General features: G+C 41.7%; 3 protein-coding genes across 5 annotated transcripts in view; 1 reads left to right on the top strand and 2 right to left on the bottom strand.

Annotated features, from left to right (window-relative positions):
• Nucleotides 1-3,305: 3,305 nt before the first annotated feature.
• Nucleotides 3,306-7,972, bottom strand: tppp2 (tubulin polymerization-promoting protein family member 2). 2 transcript variants are annotated; one of them, XM_047809638.1, is made up of 5 exons: nucleotides 7,843-7,972; nucleotides 7,309-7,481; nucleotides 4,903-5,100; nucleotides 4,223-4,376; nucleotides 3,306-4,102 (listed from the first exon to the last, which is right to left on the bottom strand). In XM_047809638.1, the coding sequence occupies exons 3-5, from the start codon at nucleotides 5,097-5,099 to the stop codon at nucleotides 3,908-3,910; spliced, it is 546 nt and encodes a 181-aa protein (XP_047665594.1). In that variant the 5' UTR covers nucleotide 5,100; nucleotides 7,309-7,481; nucleotides 7,843-7,972; the 3' UTR covers nucleotides 3,306-3,907. The 2 variants fall into 2 exon arrangements, with proteins under 2 accessions (XP_047665594.1, XP_027033873.1); XM_027178072.2 differs by lacking the exons at nucleotides 7,309-7,481; nucleotides 7,843-7,972 and adding an exon at nucleotides 7,039-7,196.
• Nucleotides 7,973-10,960: 2,988 nt separating this feature from the next.
• ftr84 (finTRIM family, member 84) lies at nucleotides 10,961-15,338 on the top strand. Of its 2 annotated transcripts, XM_027178069.2 has the most exons (9): nucleotides 10,961-11,515; nucleotides 12,143-12,238; nucleotides 12,505-12,630; nucleotides 12,826-12,933; nucleotides 13,423-13,579; nucleotides 13,707-13,760; nucleotides 13,854-13,922; nucleotides 14,019-14,155; nucleotides 14,334-15,335. In XM_027178069.2, the coding sequence occupies exons 1-9, from the start codon at nucleotides 10,961-10,963 to the stop codon at nucleotides 14,739-14,741; spliced, it is 1,710 nt and encodes a 569-aa protein (XP_027033870.1). In that variant the 3' UTR covers nucleotides 14,742-15,335. The 2 variants fall into 2 exon arrangements, with proteins under 2 accessions (XP_027033870.1, XP_027033869.1); XM_027178068.2 differs by having other exon boundaries at nucleotides 13,707-13,922; nucleotides 14,334-15,338.
• A 47-nt stretch (nucleotides 15,339-15,385) lies between these two features.
• nfkbib (nuclear factor of kappa light polypeptide gene enhancer in B-cells inhibitor, beta) overlaps nucleotides 15,386-17,500 on the bottom strand; it is a 5,287-nt gene continuing 3,172 nt past the window's right edge. Inside the window, exon 6 of the mRNA XM_027178070.2 lies at nucleotides 15,386-17,500. This exon is cut by the window's right edge and continues 584 nt beyond it. The gene's annotated coding sequence lies outside the window, so the exon portion shown is untranslated.

Genomic DNA, 17,500 nt, shown 5'->3' on the forward strand with positions numbered 1-17,500 from the left:
GAGAGAGAGGGGGAGAGGGGGAGAGAGAGAGAGAGAGAGAGGGAGAGAGAGAGAGAGGGAGAGGGGGAGAGAGAGAGAGGGGGAGAGGGAGAGAGAGAGAGGGGGGGGGAGGCATGCATATGATTCACTTCTCATAAACCCAGTAAAAAACAAGACATAACCAGTGACAGCTGGCTGATTGCCTCTGAGGATCCGCAACACTTCTGCCACAAAGCTCTGTTTAAACAATGTTCCTCGAATCAGCCAAGACATGTTTCTCACATCAGACCCCAAACTACATCAGACCCCAAACTACAAGTCTACATCATCATCCGGTCGTCTTCAACCACACTCTGTTACACGGTTTCCCGTTCTGTCCGACATGCTGTTATCTGTACAGCTAATTAATCAAAACAACATCTCAGAACCAAAATCATTCGCTTCTAGCCGCATGGCCTAAAGTGTGAAGCCTAAAGTGTGAAGCCTAAAGTGTGAAGCTAAACTCTCACCTTAAAAATTCTACTTCATGTCATTTCATATGAACGTAGACTGGGGGGACACGGTGGCTTAGTGTTTAGCACGTTCGCGTCACACCTCCAGGGTGGGGGTTCGATTCCCACCTCCGTCTCCGCCTTGTGTGTGGAGTTTGCATGTTCTCCCCGTGCCTCGGGGGTTTCCTCCGGGTACTCTGGTTTCCTCCCCCGGTCCAAAGACATACATGGTAGGTTGATTGGCATCTCTGGAAAATTGTCCGTAGTGTGTGAGTGTGTGAGTGAATGAGAGTGTGTGTGTGCCCTGCGATCCGTCCAGGGTGTATCCTGCCTCGATGCCCGATGACGCCTGAGATAGGCACAGGGTTAATTAGCTCGAGTTAAGTCTAAAACAAAAAGAAAGAAGCAGAAACATTGTGGCTTTGTTAAATATTTATACAGGTACATATTTGTTATCAGTAATTAATGTGCGGTCGATCAGGACTGGTCGATAAGACGTGGAAATATTCAGTCATGAACGTTACTCGTGGGTGGAGTTCATGCTGCCTCAGATGCTTTTTTTTACACACACACACACATACACATAAAAAGACACCTAGTTAATGTTTGTAGTAACACATAAGCTCACGTAAGCTCAGAGGGATCTTCTGTCTGTTTGTTTTTATACCTTTCTGTGTGTTTTGGAGCAAATGTGGGTTTATTCTGGAAGCTAAGTGTGTGTTTCTGTTTTCTTAGTGTGTGTGTGTGTGTGTGTGTGTGTGTGTGTGTGTGGGTGTGCGTGTGTGTGTGTGTGTGTATATATGTGTGTGTGTGTGTCTGTATGTGTGTGTATATGTGTGTGTAGGGATGTGGTAGCTCAGTGGTTAAGGCTTTCTACTACTAATTGGAAGGTCAACGGTTTGAATCCCAGGTCCACCAAGTTACCACTGTGGGGCCCCTGAGCAAGGCCCCTAAACCTCAATTGCTCAGGTGTATAAACTGAAATAAAAATGTAAGTCACTCTGGTTACGAGTGTCGGCTAAATGGTGTGTGTGTGTGTGTGTGTGTGTTATATCTCGAACTGCATGCTCCTTTCCATAAGGCGATGCTTTGGCTGAAAAAATGAACTGCATGCTGATGTTTGTTTGTTAAACCAACAAGAAGAAAATGTTACGTAATTCTGGGTGAAACAGACAAAAGGAAACAAGAAAGATTTGCAAACAGAAAACAAGACATGCAGCAATCACACACACACACACACACACACACACACACACACACACACACACACACACACACACACACACACAGGATCAATGAGAATTGAGTGGAAAATCAAATCCAAATCCAAGTCAAACATTGTGTGAGATGTCCAAAACAGATCGAAGAACATAATCCCAAAAGAATGCTGTGGAGAAAGAAAAGATCCAGTGATACAGAGAAAGTTCTACATTCAGTGTGAACCCACAAGATCCAAGAACCAAGTTCCAAATAATCAAGAGGACAGACTGAAAATGAAAGTTAAATTTCACCCTAAATCCAAATCCCATATAATCCAGGAGCCACATTACACATAACCCGGCAAAATAAAGACCACATGATTTAAGATAAAGACTTTATAAGTTCCAAGAAATTTACTGAGCAAGACCAAAGGCTCAAATCTCCAGGTTCCAAGACGACAAACATCGAGCAAAGACCCAGACTGTGTAAAACCCAAGACCGACGATAACGGTGATCCAGACTGACATGGATCCAAACCTACAGTACTGTGCAAAAGGCAGGTGTGAACAAATGCTGTGAACAAAGAATGCTTTCAAAAATGGAAGCGTTAAACATTTATTTTCATAAATGAACAAAATGCAGTGAATAAACAAAAGAGAAATCTAAATCTAATCCATATTTACTGTTGTGACCAGCCGTTGCCTTCAAAACAGCAGCAGTTCTTCTAGCTACACTCGCACACGGTCTGTGAAGGATCTCGGACCGGTAGGTTGTTCCAGACATCTTGGAGAACTAACCACAGACCTTCTGTGGATGTCGGCTTTCTCACATCCTTCTGTCTCTTCGTGTAATCCCAGACACACTGGATGACGTCGAGATCAGGGCTCTGTGGGGGCCGTGCCATCGCTTCATACTGGTTTGAAGGCAAAAGGTAGTAACACCAACTAGAACGGTACATTTCCTAAAGAAAATGTGAATGTGCTTGCACGTGGCAAGTTCCCCTCATCGTGCTGAGTGTTTTGATATGTCACATGTCCATGTTGTGCTAAATCTTTTATTTCGCTAATTTTGGGGGCGGGGCTACACGTGATGTCAGTTCCCCTCATCGTGCTGAGTGTTTTGATATGTCACATGTCCATGTTGTGCTAAATTTTTTATTTCGCTAATTTTGGGGGCGGGGCTACACGTGATGTCAGTTCCCCTCATCATGCTGAGTGTTTTGATATGTCACATGTCCATGTTGTGCTAAATTTTTTTATTTCGCTAAGATTTTTCTTTCGTTTGCTCACTTTGCGTTTTATAAATTGACCCAAATAAACAGATTTATTTAGTTATTTAGATTTAATTTAGTTAAACAGATTTAACAGAGTTATTTAGATTTCTGAAAAGGTTCTTTGTTTACAGCATTTTTTCACACCTGCCTAAAACTTTTTGCACAGTACTGTACGTATCAGAGATAGAAACTGGACAGCGTCCAGTAACCCGAAGAAACTCAAAATACAGAATTCACAACATCCAAGACTAAGTGCAAGCGAAGGTCAAGACCTTCCCGAGTCCTAAAACCCGTGAGACCTCACGAAGAACCCACATAAAGATCACAGTGTGACCTAAACCTTTAAACCTAAAAACAGCACATGGTTTTATTTTGAGGATATATTTTATTTGGGAATATTCGATGTTACATAACAGATACAGACAGAAGATGAAAGGCGGAAAGCTGAAACAACAGCAGAAATCTTGCAAGCGGAGAACATTTACTTTCTCTTTACCGTCTGTGAGATCTTTGCATCTCACTTAGAAACTTCTACCACTGAGATTAACTTTCTATGTGGTTACAGATTATTACAGATTATTACAGATTATTACAGATTATTAGTTTAAAAACTAATCACGTCGGTTTTACTGGAGGCCGGAAACTACAGAAGTTCTCACAGCAGAACAAAGCTACAGTGTTAGTGATGAACGCTACAAGGCACTAAAATTAGCAAAGCGAGAGAAAAAAGCATCTGTTGGAACGAGACGCTGCTGGAATGTGAGAAGTTAGAGAAGGTCGCTGAAGTGTTAATAGAGAGGACCGGATGTGCTGGAAGCTCCCGTGTAAGAGTCGTAACTGTTCATGTTAGTGCCGTTTGTTCGGTTTAGCTTGTCCATTTATGTGTGAAGCAGATATACAGCGTCCATGATACACAGTAATACATGCTTAAGGATGATCAGAACCCGGCGACCGTCCTCTCTTCTCATTCTCCTTCTTTCACTTTGTCCTCGTAAGTGCCCTGGCCTTTGTATGCACTAACATAGCCGCTGGAATCGGGGATGTCCTGTCTTCCTGCTTTGCCTTTCCCCTTTCCCGTATCATCAAAGCGTTCCTTATGAGATCCGGTGTATTTACTGCTGTCCGTCAAACGGTCCGTGGCTCCCGCCTTCACCGCTTTCTAAGCATACGGACAGACAGAGGAAAAAGAGACCATACGGACCGTCGCGTGATTATATACAGTGTGTATGTGATGTTTGATTAATGAAAACAGGTGGTCACATAGGTGTCATATCCTCACCGTCACGCCCACGTTAGCAGGCTCTTTGCCTGCGATGAGGCCATAAAGGAGCTGCAGGGCCTCTTCCTGACTTTTCCCTTTAAAGCGCTTTGGAGCCAACTCCACCAGAGCCTGGTTAAACTGCTCGAAGGTAATCACACGTGCCGACTTGGCTCTAAAAAACACACACAGACATTTTAATTCCATTCTAAACTTCCTCCCAATTTATTTCTTGGCAATTCCCACTCGCTAAATATGACGTGCCGTGACATCTACCAAAGTGTCATGGGGAGCTGCACGTACTTCAGGAGAACATCTATTTACATGAAGAAGCTAAAACATCCTTTTGGGGGGGAAGGGGTCGTGGATTAAGGGTTAGAGAGTTTGACTCCTAACCCTAAGGTTGTGGGTTCGAGTCTCGGGCCAGCAATACCACGACAGGTGCCCTTGTGCAAGGCACCAAACCACTCCAATAAATGGCTGCCCACTGCCCCGTGTGTGTGTTCACGGTGTGTGTGTGTTCACTGCTGTGTGTGTGCACACTTTGGATGGGTTAAATGCAGAGAACGAATTCTGAGTATGGGTCACCAAACTTAGCCGTACTGTATGTCACGTCACTTAGCCAACACGGCTCTTGCTAAATATAGCGGTATATCAGTATATTATCAGTGTTTAAGGATAATCCCCAGCGGGAAACCCACTTGACTTTGCTGAAGACGATGTCCACGTCGGTGGTGGTGACACCCTTCCCGTCAATCACCTTGCAGTCCTTGCACAGCTTGGCAAAGTTCTTCCCGGTCATCTCCTTCCCTGTAGCTTTGGTGTCTCCGTGCACAGCAAACTTCTTGAATGCCGTCTCCATCTCAGCCAAAGACACCGATCCAGAACCTTCCGCCATGCTGCTGGAAAACAGTTTGTACGAGCAAAGGACTTCCACATCGAAGGAAGCATAAAGAATTGAAAAGTGAAGAGTTTATCAGGAAGATAATGTATGTGTATGTGTTTCAGTCCCATTGTTGTAAATTAGACTTATGACTAAAATGAGACAGTAACTGTAGACTTTAGACTCCTGATTGCTAATCGAGCTTCTGGAACTTTTGCTTGCGAAACGTTGAAATTATGTCACTCGATCACCGAGCAAACAGGAAGTGGTGTGTACATCTTTAATTTTAGCATGAACACAGCTAACACGGTGTATTAGCAGGGCTATCAAGAGAGTGACGGTCACTCGTTTCGGTCTTTTGTCACGCTTTCCCGCCACACGTCGTATTTCTCATGCAGAAAAACTGACTATTTATCATATATTTAATAAGCTACAGCGCCCAAAACGTATCAGTCCGCACCGCTGTCTCTATGGAGCAGGGCAGGAATCGAGCGTGTCTCCCCTGGAGTTCTTAGTCGAGCCTGTCACTTATCAGCCAATTAAAAAAAGAGGCTGCACAACAGCCAATCAGAAAATAGCACTATTGTATCTGGGTAAGATTTAACGCAACAACCGATAAAAAAAAATAAACATATTTATTAGCGAGGGTATTTTCGATGGTCAGTTTGAACAAAACCTCAACACGAAACAGCTTGTCTCTGGGCGGGACATTGTCCTCCATCATGACCCTAAAAACGGCTGAGCTTGAGCTGATAGGAGGGTTTAGAGATGTCACTCTTGCCTGTCTTCAAAACCTGAGAGCCCAGTATTAGTTATATCTTGTTTATGGACAGAGTAAAGATACAGCAACGTCGGAAATGACAAAGTATCGGGAATATCAGTTACTGAGAAAAGACACCGGAATTATACTACGAATCCATTTAGTATAGATCGCTAACCGAAATTGGGAAACGCTGCCGTTTACGTGCCAACTCAGTAGGTCTGATCTAACAGTACAGCTTGAGTATTAAAGTACTCCAGAAGAGCGTTCTCCTAAATGAGAAGCGAGCACAGGACCCTGTATAAATGCCTCATAAACTTTCCCTCATTTACTGCTAAAGAAATCGACCAGCTAATAGATGTGTTCACTAACCTCACTTCATGCTAAAAGCTCACTAAAAGCATTTTAATTCACCAAACGACTCGAGTGAACATCTCTCTCTCTCACACACACACACACACGAGACTATATTTAAACAAATGTTTAAATAATTGTGAAAGAAAGTTGCCTCTAATTTTTATTAGATAAACTGATGCCGAATAAAAGTTTGTTACCATTTTGACGTTTTTCACCAAACAAACAAACGCACAGATTTTCACTTACGCTGTTCTTGCTATCTTGCTAGCACATAATAGGAAACTCATCCTATCTCATCCTAAAATATTCTACTGTTAACATCTGCCTTAAAGCACATCCAGAATATGTGCCGTCAATAAAACTACACGAAACCTAACGGCTGTGTGACGCAACGTTACCGTGACAACCAGAGACGGTTTGTAAACAAAAGGAGTCTCCAGTGTCAGTGTTTTGTAAATTTAAGCTAAATAAGCTACGTCTTTTTTTAAACCAGATCTAAAATTGATCGGCGTCGCTGTGGTTAAATTTGCTGATTCATTCCTGTTCATTTTTGTGTTTAGTTCCTGAACAAATGAGACAATTTGGTTTAGTCTGTCTTTTATAGTGTTTACAGAAAGATGTCAGGTGAGACAGACTTTCGTCGGTTCTTAGCAGCGTTAGTCTCACCGCTCTTGCGTAAATCTACAGACGCAAACATCAGGCAGCGTACATGTTCTGGCTGATGGACAAGGTTTGGGATCCACCCCTCATCCTGAGATTATGGCATAGCATTTGTTTTCTGTGTGTGTGTGTGTGTGTGTGTGCATGTGTGTGTGTGTAATAAATAAGATGGCCTACCTGTGAATGATGTGAGATGCTCCTAATCGTTATACTGTGATTCTTGCACAAGGATGCTGTGTGTGTTTTCTCCCTCCTTCCTCTGATCTCTGTGTATGTATTGATCTTGTGTGTGTGTGTGTGTGTGTGTGTGTGTGTGTGTGTGTGTGTGTGTGTGTGTGTGTGTGTGTGACGTAACCCAGGGAACAGGGAGGGGGAGGGGGAGAAGGCACAGTCCAGCACAAAGCATGACATCATTGTCATTGTCTCGCTCTTTTTTTTCTCCCTCACCATCGTTCTCTTCCGCCGTGTTTGTCTGTTTGTGTCCATTGTCTCGAATTTTTCCCCTCAATATCTTCTTACTCCTTCCTCCCGTTCACTGCTTGCGCTGTCTGTTTGCTTGTCTCATTCTCCCTCCATCTTTCTTTCAGCTGCCACGCCCTAGTCAGACATTAAAACTGGCACTGCACATTACACACACACACACACAGAGTAAGAGAGAGAGAGAGAGAGAGAGAGAGAGAGAGTGTGAGAGGGGAGGCTGGAAAGAAATCTTGTACAAGGTAAACGTTTAAAAATTAGAATAAAAAAACTATTTTATTCCTTTTTTTATGAAAGAAAAATCTTAAAGGCTTCAGACAGCCTGCAAATTAACAATATTTAGAAATGTAACTCAATAAAAAAGGGGTGGAGCTTGTGGTGGCTTCAATTTATAATAATAATAATAATAATAAAAAAAGAAAAATAAATTTTTGCTGGTTATTACGCCACAGCAAATTTACACATTCACGTAGAAAAGCCCTGAAACCTGGTATGGAAACCCACCTGGCATCAGGATGTGTATCGTTGCCTCTTTCTTTCCTCAACAATGACAATACAATCTGCTTGCTGATTAAATTAGAAGTCACACCATTTGACTCTTATCGATACGAGTCGACTCCTTTGGCTCCTATTCCTGAGGGCAAGGGGCAGAAAGCAAGGGGCACCATGGATAGGGTGCCAACAGTTCACAATCACACACACTCATTACGGACAGGCCCGGGGACTGAAGAATCCTGAGGAAACCCCCATAGCATAAGGAGAACATGCAAAGCCCACCCACACATGGAAGAGGCAGGACACAAATCTCAAACGACGATGGTGAAAGATCAATTTGCTAATCGCTAGATCAATAAAATTTACAGAATTAAATATTAAAACCATAGGAACACAGCAATTATAGAGGTTCTGCCTTTACCAATCTCGAGACCGCCTCACTCTTTCTTTGTCGTACCAAAAAATTAACTGGAAACCGATTGGGATTCATTTTACCCCACATCATCTTGCAACAATTATTTGCCCCAGTAAGTTTGCAAAAGGCAGAGCAGAAATTCAAACTGAAACCATGGAGGCAAATGAAGTGAAAAAGCATTCTGTCCTGCAAATCCCAGAAACAATTGGTGTGAGGCAGGAATACACGCTTAATGGGAACCATAATGAGATACAAATCTCAACTTGTTCACACCATCTTGGGAGGCGGGAAGGAACCTGGATGAAACCCACACAATGCGACCTGCTCTACCACTCGTACTGCATATTGCCTTGGGGTAATTGTAGATCATTAGTAAAGGTTTTTATGCTAGAAGCTTGAACGTCTCAGCTCTTTGCTGTGGTTAGATAGCTTCTAATAGCATTCTACATTATGTAGAATGACTTTTCAAGTGTTCAATTAGATTCTACTGGCTACAAACAAGAGAAGGCAGTTGTGGACTTTCCCTGTGCAATAGTAGCAGTAACATTAGATCTGCTGAAAACTACTTTCACTTCATTTCCCTCTCTGGGTTTCAGATAGCACTCCTGTTCAGTTACACAATGTTACTGAGAGAAATTTGCAAATTATCTGCAGGGTTATAAAAAAAAAGCAAACAAAGCTCCTGTCTAAGGTAACAATATGTAAAATCAACCACGACTTTCATGCAATCCAGATCCATAAAATCAGATGTTCATCAGGTTCATCGGTCCTGATATTCATTCGTTCATTTTCTACCGCTTAACCGAAATTCTCGGGTCACAGGGAGCCTGTGCCTATCTCAGGCATCATCGGGCATCAAGGCAGGATACACACTGGACCATGCATGTCTTTGGACCGGGGGAGGAAACCGAAGAACCCGGAGGAAACCCCCGTGGCACGGGGGAGAACATGCAAACTCCACACAAACAAGGCAGAGGTGGGAATCAAACCCCCAACCCTGGAGGTGTGAGGCAAACATGCTAACCACTAAGCCATCATGCCCCCCTAGTCCTGATATTACGGAGGAAAATTCTATCTTGTGTTATCTTAGCTACCTTCATGCTTCATGTACAAATCACCAGTTAAGATTTTAAGAATTTCCAAGAGATAATCGATGCTTTTGAGGGCACATGGTTAGTGTCTTCTTCTGAGTCTTCTCTGTATAGTCCAACCCGTAGTATTTCATGCAAGCTATTTCTGCAAGCGAGCCAACATGAAACATGATCTTTAAACATTGTCTCTGCCATCTGTGAGTCTACAATCCACATACATAATGCCCTCTTGTGGCCATTATGAGCACTGCCCGATACCTTGTCCCATGAGATGTGTTCTCAGGCCGTAGAGAACGAGGCATTTTTATGTACTGTATAATTTAAGATTTACACTTCATGGGCATTTCATAGCTGAATTGATAATTGTGAACAGCTCAACGCCATTGTGATGCTCCGTCACTGGTTAGCAGAGTCCAGGGTTGGACTGAGATCTTGTTACAGATCTTTTCTCAGATCATTTTTAAAAACTTGATCTTGGGAAGAAAGGTGTGCAATTTCATTCATGTGCAGACCTTATTGATTATATTTAAAAATGTACATCAAGGGTTAGATCTTTTCTTTTTCCTCCTCAAACACTTCAGTTTTATGCGAAGCATCAAGCTTGTTATTGGCCCTAACTTTCTGAGAATCACAGGCCTTTTTACACAAACCAATGACCTTGACTAACATACTCACTGTCTCTCTCGGAGATAACTCCACTTGTTGTGCCCACACCTACCTGCATACAGTAAATGTGTTTGTTGTTGACACTGTCCACCACAAACGGAATGCAATTTGAGCACAGAAGCACTGGGGCTACTAGGATTTGTGGGAAGGTGTACAAGCCCCATCAAAGATAGGAGGCATATTTCCCATCAACCATCAACCTCCCATCAAACTTCTCGGGTCACGGGGAGCCTGTGCCTATCTCAGACGTCATCGGGCATCAAGGCAGGATACACCCTGGACGGAGTGCCGACCCATCACAGGGCACACACACACTCTCATTCACTCACACACTACGGACGATTTTCCAGAGATGCCAATCAACCTACCATGCACGTCTTTGGACCGGGGGAGGAAACCGGAGTACCCGGAGGAAACCCCTGAGGCACAGGGAGAACATGCAAACTCCACACACACAAGGCAGAGGTGGGAATCGAACCCCGAACCCTGGAGGAGTGAGCCAAACGTGCTAACCACTAAGCTACCGTGTCACCCCTTGATTACAAATTTGTACATAAAAAGCACTCAAATGTAGGTGTCTCTAGTAGGTACTTTGTATAGTTATGGCTTCTGAGCTCAATTACAGTTTAAATATACAACCTTAAATGGTTTCCCCGAAAGGATAACTCGAGAATTTCGTTTTTCACTTCATGCCAATTCATCGTTTGATGCTTTCCATGCTGGTATCTTGCATGGTGTCGTTGACATGTGATCTATGATTACCTCTCTCAGCATAAACATGGTTATCAAGCGACTATCTCTGTTGACATACAAGCAAGGTCTTACATATTCCTCCAGAATTTATGTTTAGCTTAGCAACCCAAGCTGTACTTTATAAATACAGGCACTGATCTTCGAGTCTTGCACTCACCACACTTCTTATTTCTTACTTTCCTTTCATTATTTTCTGTAAACCATGGCAGACTCTTACATGTGCTGTCTATGTGCCGACGCACTTCGGGACCCCATCACCATCCCTTGTGGGGATACATTTTGCCTGGAATGTATCAAGATCTACTGGGACCAACTGGACCACCTGGGAATATATAATTGCCCAGATTGTAGGGCAACTTTCACTCCTCGACCTGTCCTGCGCCGCAACGTGCCCAGTGTTAGTTCTCGGGAACTCCAGTCACCGTTAACACCGTTAACACCCTTTCCAGATCTCAAGAGGGACTCTTTGTGTGATTTCTGCACAGGCCGAAGGAACCGGGCAGTCAAGTCATGCCTGGTGTGTCTCGCATACTACTGTGAGACACATGTCAAGCCTCACTACGAGTCAGCCACGTTCAAGCGGCACAAGCTGGTCGATGAAACGGGGCACCTTGACCGTAAGATCTGCCCACAGCATGAGAAAAGCCTGGAACTGTTCTGCAAATCGGATCAGATGTGTATCTGCGTTCTCTGCACAGTGAGGGAGCACCGTGGCCACAACACGGTTAGTGCAGAGGACGAGCGTGCTGACAAGCAAGTAAGACTTCTTTATAAAAAACAATGTGTCTTGAAAGACAATGGCATTTTGTAATGTAGATATTACAGAGAATTTGTAGTCTGCAAATTAGGTAGACTTTGAACAGATATTTGTGGTTCATGCTGATGTGAAGAATGAAGAATGCTCTTAAATATGTGTAGGATCGCATTTAATTTGAGCGGTAAAACTGAGTAAAAACATGTTTCAAACGGTGTAACACTTATTTATATTTGTAAAGTTGGTTACTGTACATCTTAAAGTAAGGGCTTCATTGCTTGCTGGTTCTATAGTCCATGGTATGATCTGAGCTTGAGTTAGTGTCTGTGTGGAGGTTTGAACATCCTTTTGGGGTCCACATGGGTTTCTTTCCCCATACAATAAACTGCCCTTTGTGTGAACAAGTACTGTACTGTATGTGAATGAGTGTGTGGACAGGGTCTCCTGTGATGGACTGCCATTCCATCCCGCAACCCCTGGTGTAATTCCAGGGTTGTTCCCAGTGTTTCTGCATATACCTGTGCAAGATAACGAGCTTACTGAATGTGGTTGGATGAATGAATTTGGTATCATTTAGCCAAACAAGTTACAAGTTCAAAGTTCATTCTCACAGGATCCAATGTTCTTCAGAAAACGCTAGTGGTGACCCAGTCCGAAGTCCAGCATGTTATCCAAGAGCGCATGAAGGAACTACAGGACCTCCGACACAATGTGGATGTTCTCAAGGTGAGTTCAGAGTTTTTTGAGTACTGATTTAGCCATTGCTGCCATCTGTTGGTAGGCAAGCATTGCTTAGCCAATTTGCTGTCGAAAGCCTTAGATTCCAGGACTATAACAAATAGAATAATCTCTTTATATTTGGTTGGATGTATCGGATGCTTAAATTGATTTTAATCTTAGTTGAAACTTAATAATAAGCAACAAACATGTGCTCTGTGTCCTGAGGAAATACCAGTAAAGACTTGGTGGTAACTCATGCTTCCTGGATATAGGGTAATGCTCATCGTGCCCAAGAGGCCAGTGATAAGATCTTCAGCGAGATGCTGCAGTCTGTGGAGCGCTGGCATGGTGAGATTTGTCAGCTAATTCAAGCTAACCTGCAGGCTGCAATGGCACAGGCAAGTCTTTCCTGTCTTTACAGTAAATCTTCCCACCTCAGTTGACATTTTGGTCTGTTATTATTTGTTCAACCCCTAATTATTATTCCTGTCTTGACTGATGGAACAAACCTCTTGAAAGCCATAATAGGTAGATTGACAGTCTTAGATCTATAGAAATCTAAATGTATAAACGAAGTCTGTACATATCGGCAGGCCGATAGCTACGTGGAGCGGCTGGAGCAGGAGATCATGGAGCTACAGCGGCGAGATGCAGAGTTACGGCATATACTTGACACTGAAGACAATATACATTTTCTACAGGTACACAACTGTGCTCCTACAGACATCCATTCAAATTTAGAAGCTAGTGTACAGTACAGACACTGGAATTCAGTATTGGACATATTAAGAGAAACACCACAGAAATGATTAAAAGAAGATTAAAAGCCACAGCTATCATTATAGCGATAGTGAGTGACGTGACATACCGCTAAGTACGGTGACCCATACTCAGAATTCGGGGAGCAGTTGGAGCCCCTTGCTCAGGGGCACCTCAGTCATGGCCGACCCGAGACTCAAACCCACAACCTTAGGGTTACGAGTCAGATTCTCTAACCATTAGGCCACAACTTCCCCATAATAGGAAGCTTGGTTACTTGTACTACTAAACCACTGCTGCTCAGATTTACAGTTCTAGCATTAACTGCACATGGTAACAAATAGTAATAACTAGCTCACTGGATTAAGACTGAGACGATAATTAGTAGTGAGTTATACAAAACTCATTGCTGGTGATAAACGCTTTTGCAGAATTTTCCGGTGCTGTGTATTGCCCCAGAGCCAATGGTGCCCAAAGTCTTGATCAACCAAGAGTTCTCTTTTGGCGAGGTTACCAAAACTGTGACTGACATAAAGGAACACCTTGATGACATCTGCAAAAAAGAGATGGACAACTTGTCCAAAAAAGGTTAAAGAAAATCTATCATACAATCCACTAACAACTGAATTTGGGAAATGCTAGTTTATGTGAGCTAGCATTAGCAAGAATTCCTGGCCTGTCATTCAAACTAACGTTTTTATCCCCCTACCCACAGTGACTGACATCCCAGTTTATGTGTTAAACCCCAGGACTGTTGGTCGGTTTAAAGGTAATGTCCTTTTTTTAGTCTTACAAACTGCATACTACCAAAATTCTTATGAAAAGGGTTCTTTTAATCGGTCACTTTTAATAAATATCTTAGATACTGTTTCCCTCATACCAACAAAAGCTGATGTTCAGGAGCCCAAAACACGAGCAGACTTCCTCAGATGTAAGTTGGGATGATGTGACATTTAACGAGGGTTTGGTTTTAGAACTTGTATTAATAAATACTCATAGATCTCTGAAATGTTCTCTTGGCAAACAGATACAGTGAGACTTACCTTTGACCCCAATACGGCCTATAAGGAGTTGGTCCTCTCCGACGGGAACCGCAGGGTCATGCGGAAGCGCATGGTCCAGTTCTACCCAGAGCATCCGGAACGCTTTGACGGCTTTTGCCAGGTAATGATTAAACTTGACAGTGTAGCTAAATCCCAGGATCCTTTCTAGGCGGCCGTCTTGAACGATGTTTATTGTTTTTCTACATAGTGTAGATGTACAATAGGAAGTGGTTTTGTTTGCAGCTATTTCTAATTATTATTCATTTGAAAATTTGTGGAACACGTCTGTTTTGCCTTAGATCTTGTGTGCCGAGCCCCTGAGCGGCTTCCGCCATTACTGGGAGGTGGAGTGGAGCGGCGAGTTCTCTGTTGGTGTCACCTACAAAAGCATCAGCCGCAAAGGCAAGAACTCTAACAGTCTGCTCGGGTACAACGATCGTTCCTGGAGCCTGCTTTGTTCCGACTCCGGGTACTCGGCCTGGCACAACAAGACAGACAAAGACATTCCAAGAGCTGCCAGGGCCTCACGGATTGGTGTGTATCTCGATTACGCCGGTAATTCTGTGTCCTTCTATTCCGTCTCAGAAAACATGCAGCTCATCTACAGGTTTCACGCCAAGTTCTCCGAGCCGTTGTACGCCGGGTTTGGAGTTGGAGCCTCTGTATCTCTGTGCTCACCAGAGAAGATCACACAGCTGTACTCTTGAGTAAAAGATCGTGCTGGAACATAACTAAACCTGCTAATACTCGGACGACTCAACGTTCTTCGAATATTTACGAACTATTAGCTGACCAGCAGGGTTCTTATCTAAACCTTCTCATAAAAAAAAAAAAACACAGTTACAGGGTGCTCTGTAGCCGAACACCTTATCAATTTATCGTTTACCTATTCATATTAGCATGCTAATGACCTAGCATGCTTACTAGCCTGAGTAACATAATGGCTGCATTATGTAAGCAGAGCTGATATGTAAAATCTTACTTTAAAATTATTTAAAGTATTAAAGTAAGTTGTTTCCATGCATTTCTATATATTTAACAAGCTTTGTACATGCATTGTAAATTTTGTATTATTTTGAACAAATGTGAGAATTAAACAATACATACAATCATCATACTCATCGTAACAAAGACGCTCACGTCTTAATTATGTCATTAATTCTTCACATCAAACAAACATTTCCTGGAATCTTTGTTTAGCCTAAATGACTAACGACTAATTAACACGCCCGCCGGGCATCGACGAGAACACGTCATCGCTGTGGTATTTCTGAGCAATCCAGCCGACTCGCGGTCTGACGCCATGCTGGGGTTTGATCTAAACACGACAGCAAAGAGAGACGGACTCGTATTTTTTCCCCCTCATCGTTTTTATTTTCATTTAAAGCATTAAAACTTTACAATCTTCAACCGTCACCCGATTCGACACGAGGCAGACCAAATAAACAAATCCTAACAAAATAAATCAGAAGAGAAACATCACAGGGATGAGTTCAGAGCCCTTATCAAGATATATCATTCTCAATAGATTATTAGAATATCCGGTACTTAAATCCTCATGTCCGATCATCTAATCCCGTACATCGTATCAGTACAAATCGACTTCCAGGTTCCCGTCTCGTCTATTCCATCCTTCGTTCCATCCGTCACACTTACACACATCGTGTCTCTCTTTTCCTATTTTTTTTTTATTCTTTCTGCAGATGAAATCATCTCCAACCTCAATAAAAAAAAAAAAGATTTAGTATCTTGTTTTTCTGCTACAGCAAAACTTTATAAATTTATAAAGCTTTTTTAATTCCAGGTGAACATCTGATGTGATTTCGGTACATCTAATAGACAGATTCTCATCCAAAACTGTTTTTTTAAATTATTATTATTATTATTATTATTATTATTATTATTATTAATTTTTTACACACAAAACTCAAAGCTATTTACTCTCATTGAATTCAACCATTTTTACACAGTTTCTAACTAAAAACAATTTGTTTGATTAAAAGAGAATTTTCTAAATCAGGATTTCAATTTTAGAAATTTAACCTTAAATGTAAAAATAATCGTTTCCTGTTTGCTTCAGGAGGCGGAGTTTTAATTAATTATTTATTTATCTATTTATTTTTCCACTAGTGGGCGTTCTTAACGAGCGTACGTTTCTCCATACGCATGAACAAACCGTGAGCTTTTTCCTTACAACTACGAAAAAAAATTCTCCTTGCTGACTTTCAGCGATTTTTCTTTTGCCAACTTTTTATACTTCTTCATCCCCAGAAACAAATAATAATAATAATAATAATAATAATAATAATAATAATAATAATAATAATAAACACAGAACTAAATCAAAATATGTTAGAAATCGAACGTGCTCACATCAAAGCTGCGACATAAACACTATAAATATATAACCATCATATATAAATTCCACCGCTTGGAATATCTTCTAGTTGGATTTCTTGTAAGGATTCATCTATACACAGCTAAAGCTCAAGCGCTGCGACTTTAAAGGTGTTTGTAATGCAGACACACAACTTTAACTACAGACCTACAACTGCCAACAGCTAAACAGTCGGCTAAACAGTAAGTCCAATGTTAATGTAAATTTTTTTAAATCACTTTCACTATCATTTATCATCACAGCTCAAAGTTCAGCCAAAAAAAAGTCAAATCACATGCTGTCCAATCCGTCAAAAAATGTAGTGTCTTTTTTTTTCTTTTTTCTTTCCGGCAGCTACCAAGCTAACAATGCTGATGTTTATACAGCAACACCCCCCCCCCCCCCCCCCCCCCCCCACACACACACACACACAAACACAGACATAGTTATCTGTTAGAAAAAAAAGAATTGCTGCATCACGAAGCCGGGCTCGGGCGAGTAGGAGGCGTGGCCAAAGGTGAGAGAACAGGTTTAGATAAAAGAGGTAAAGCTCCAGTTTCAGCGCATGTTTCATTTCCTGATATCGAGTACTGCTGAATTTTCCCAGCCAAAATTTTTCAGGAAATTCATTTTTTAAAAATCAGAATTTTTTTGAAATCGCAACCGAAAAACGTCCCGATTTACCTCCTGAAAATTTAGCACAAATTTTTTTTTTTTGTGCATGTTATTTATCGTTTGGACAAACAGATATCTATTCGTTTATAATAAACGCGACTGTTTTCATCGTGTTGTAGCTTTTAACTGGAAAAAATGCTGAAAATCTTTTTTTTTTTTTGGACTGGTGCTTAAAACAAACAAAAAAATTTTGCATAGTAGAATTTAAGTGAATTAAATTTAAACTCCTGATTACATTTTTTTTTTTTTACGATTACAACAAAAAAACGGTTTGTCGATCATTTGAATGTTTTATAATCATATAATGTTTTTATTGAGTAACTGGTGGTTTCATTTAACGCTTGTTTTACATGACAGCGCAAAATAATTCATTAGTTTAATAATGAATAATAAGAATGAAAAAGAAGAAGAAGA

This window comes from Tachysurus fulvidraco, chromosome 26 (genome assembly GCF_022655615.1).
Source record: "Tachysurus fulvidraco isolate hzauxx_2018 chromosome 26, HZAU_PFXX_2.0, whole genome shotgun sequence".
Classification (NCBI taxonomy): Eukaryota; Metazoa; Chordata; class Actinopteri; order Siluriformes; family Bagridae; genus Tachysurus; species Tachysurus fulvidraco.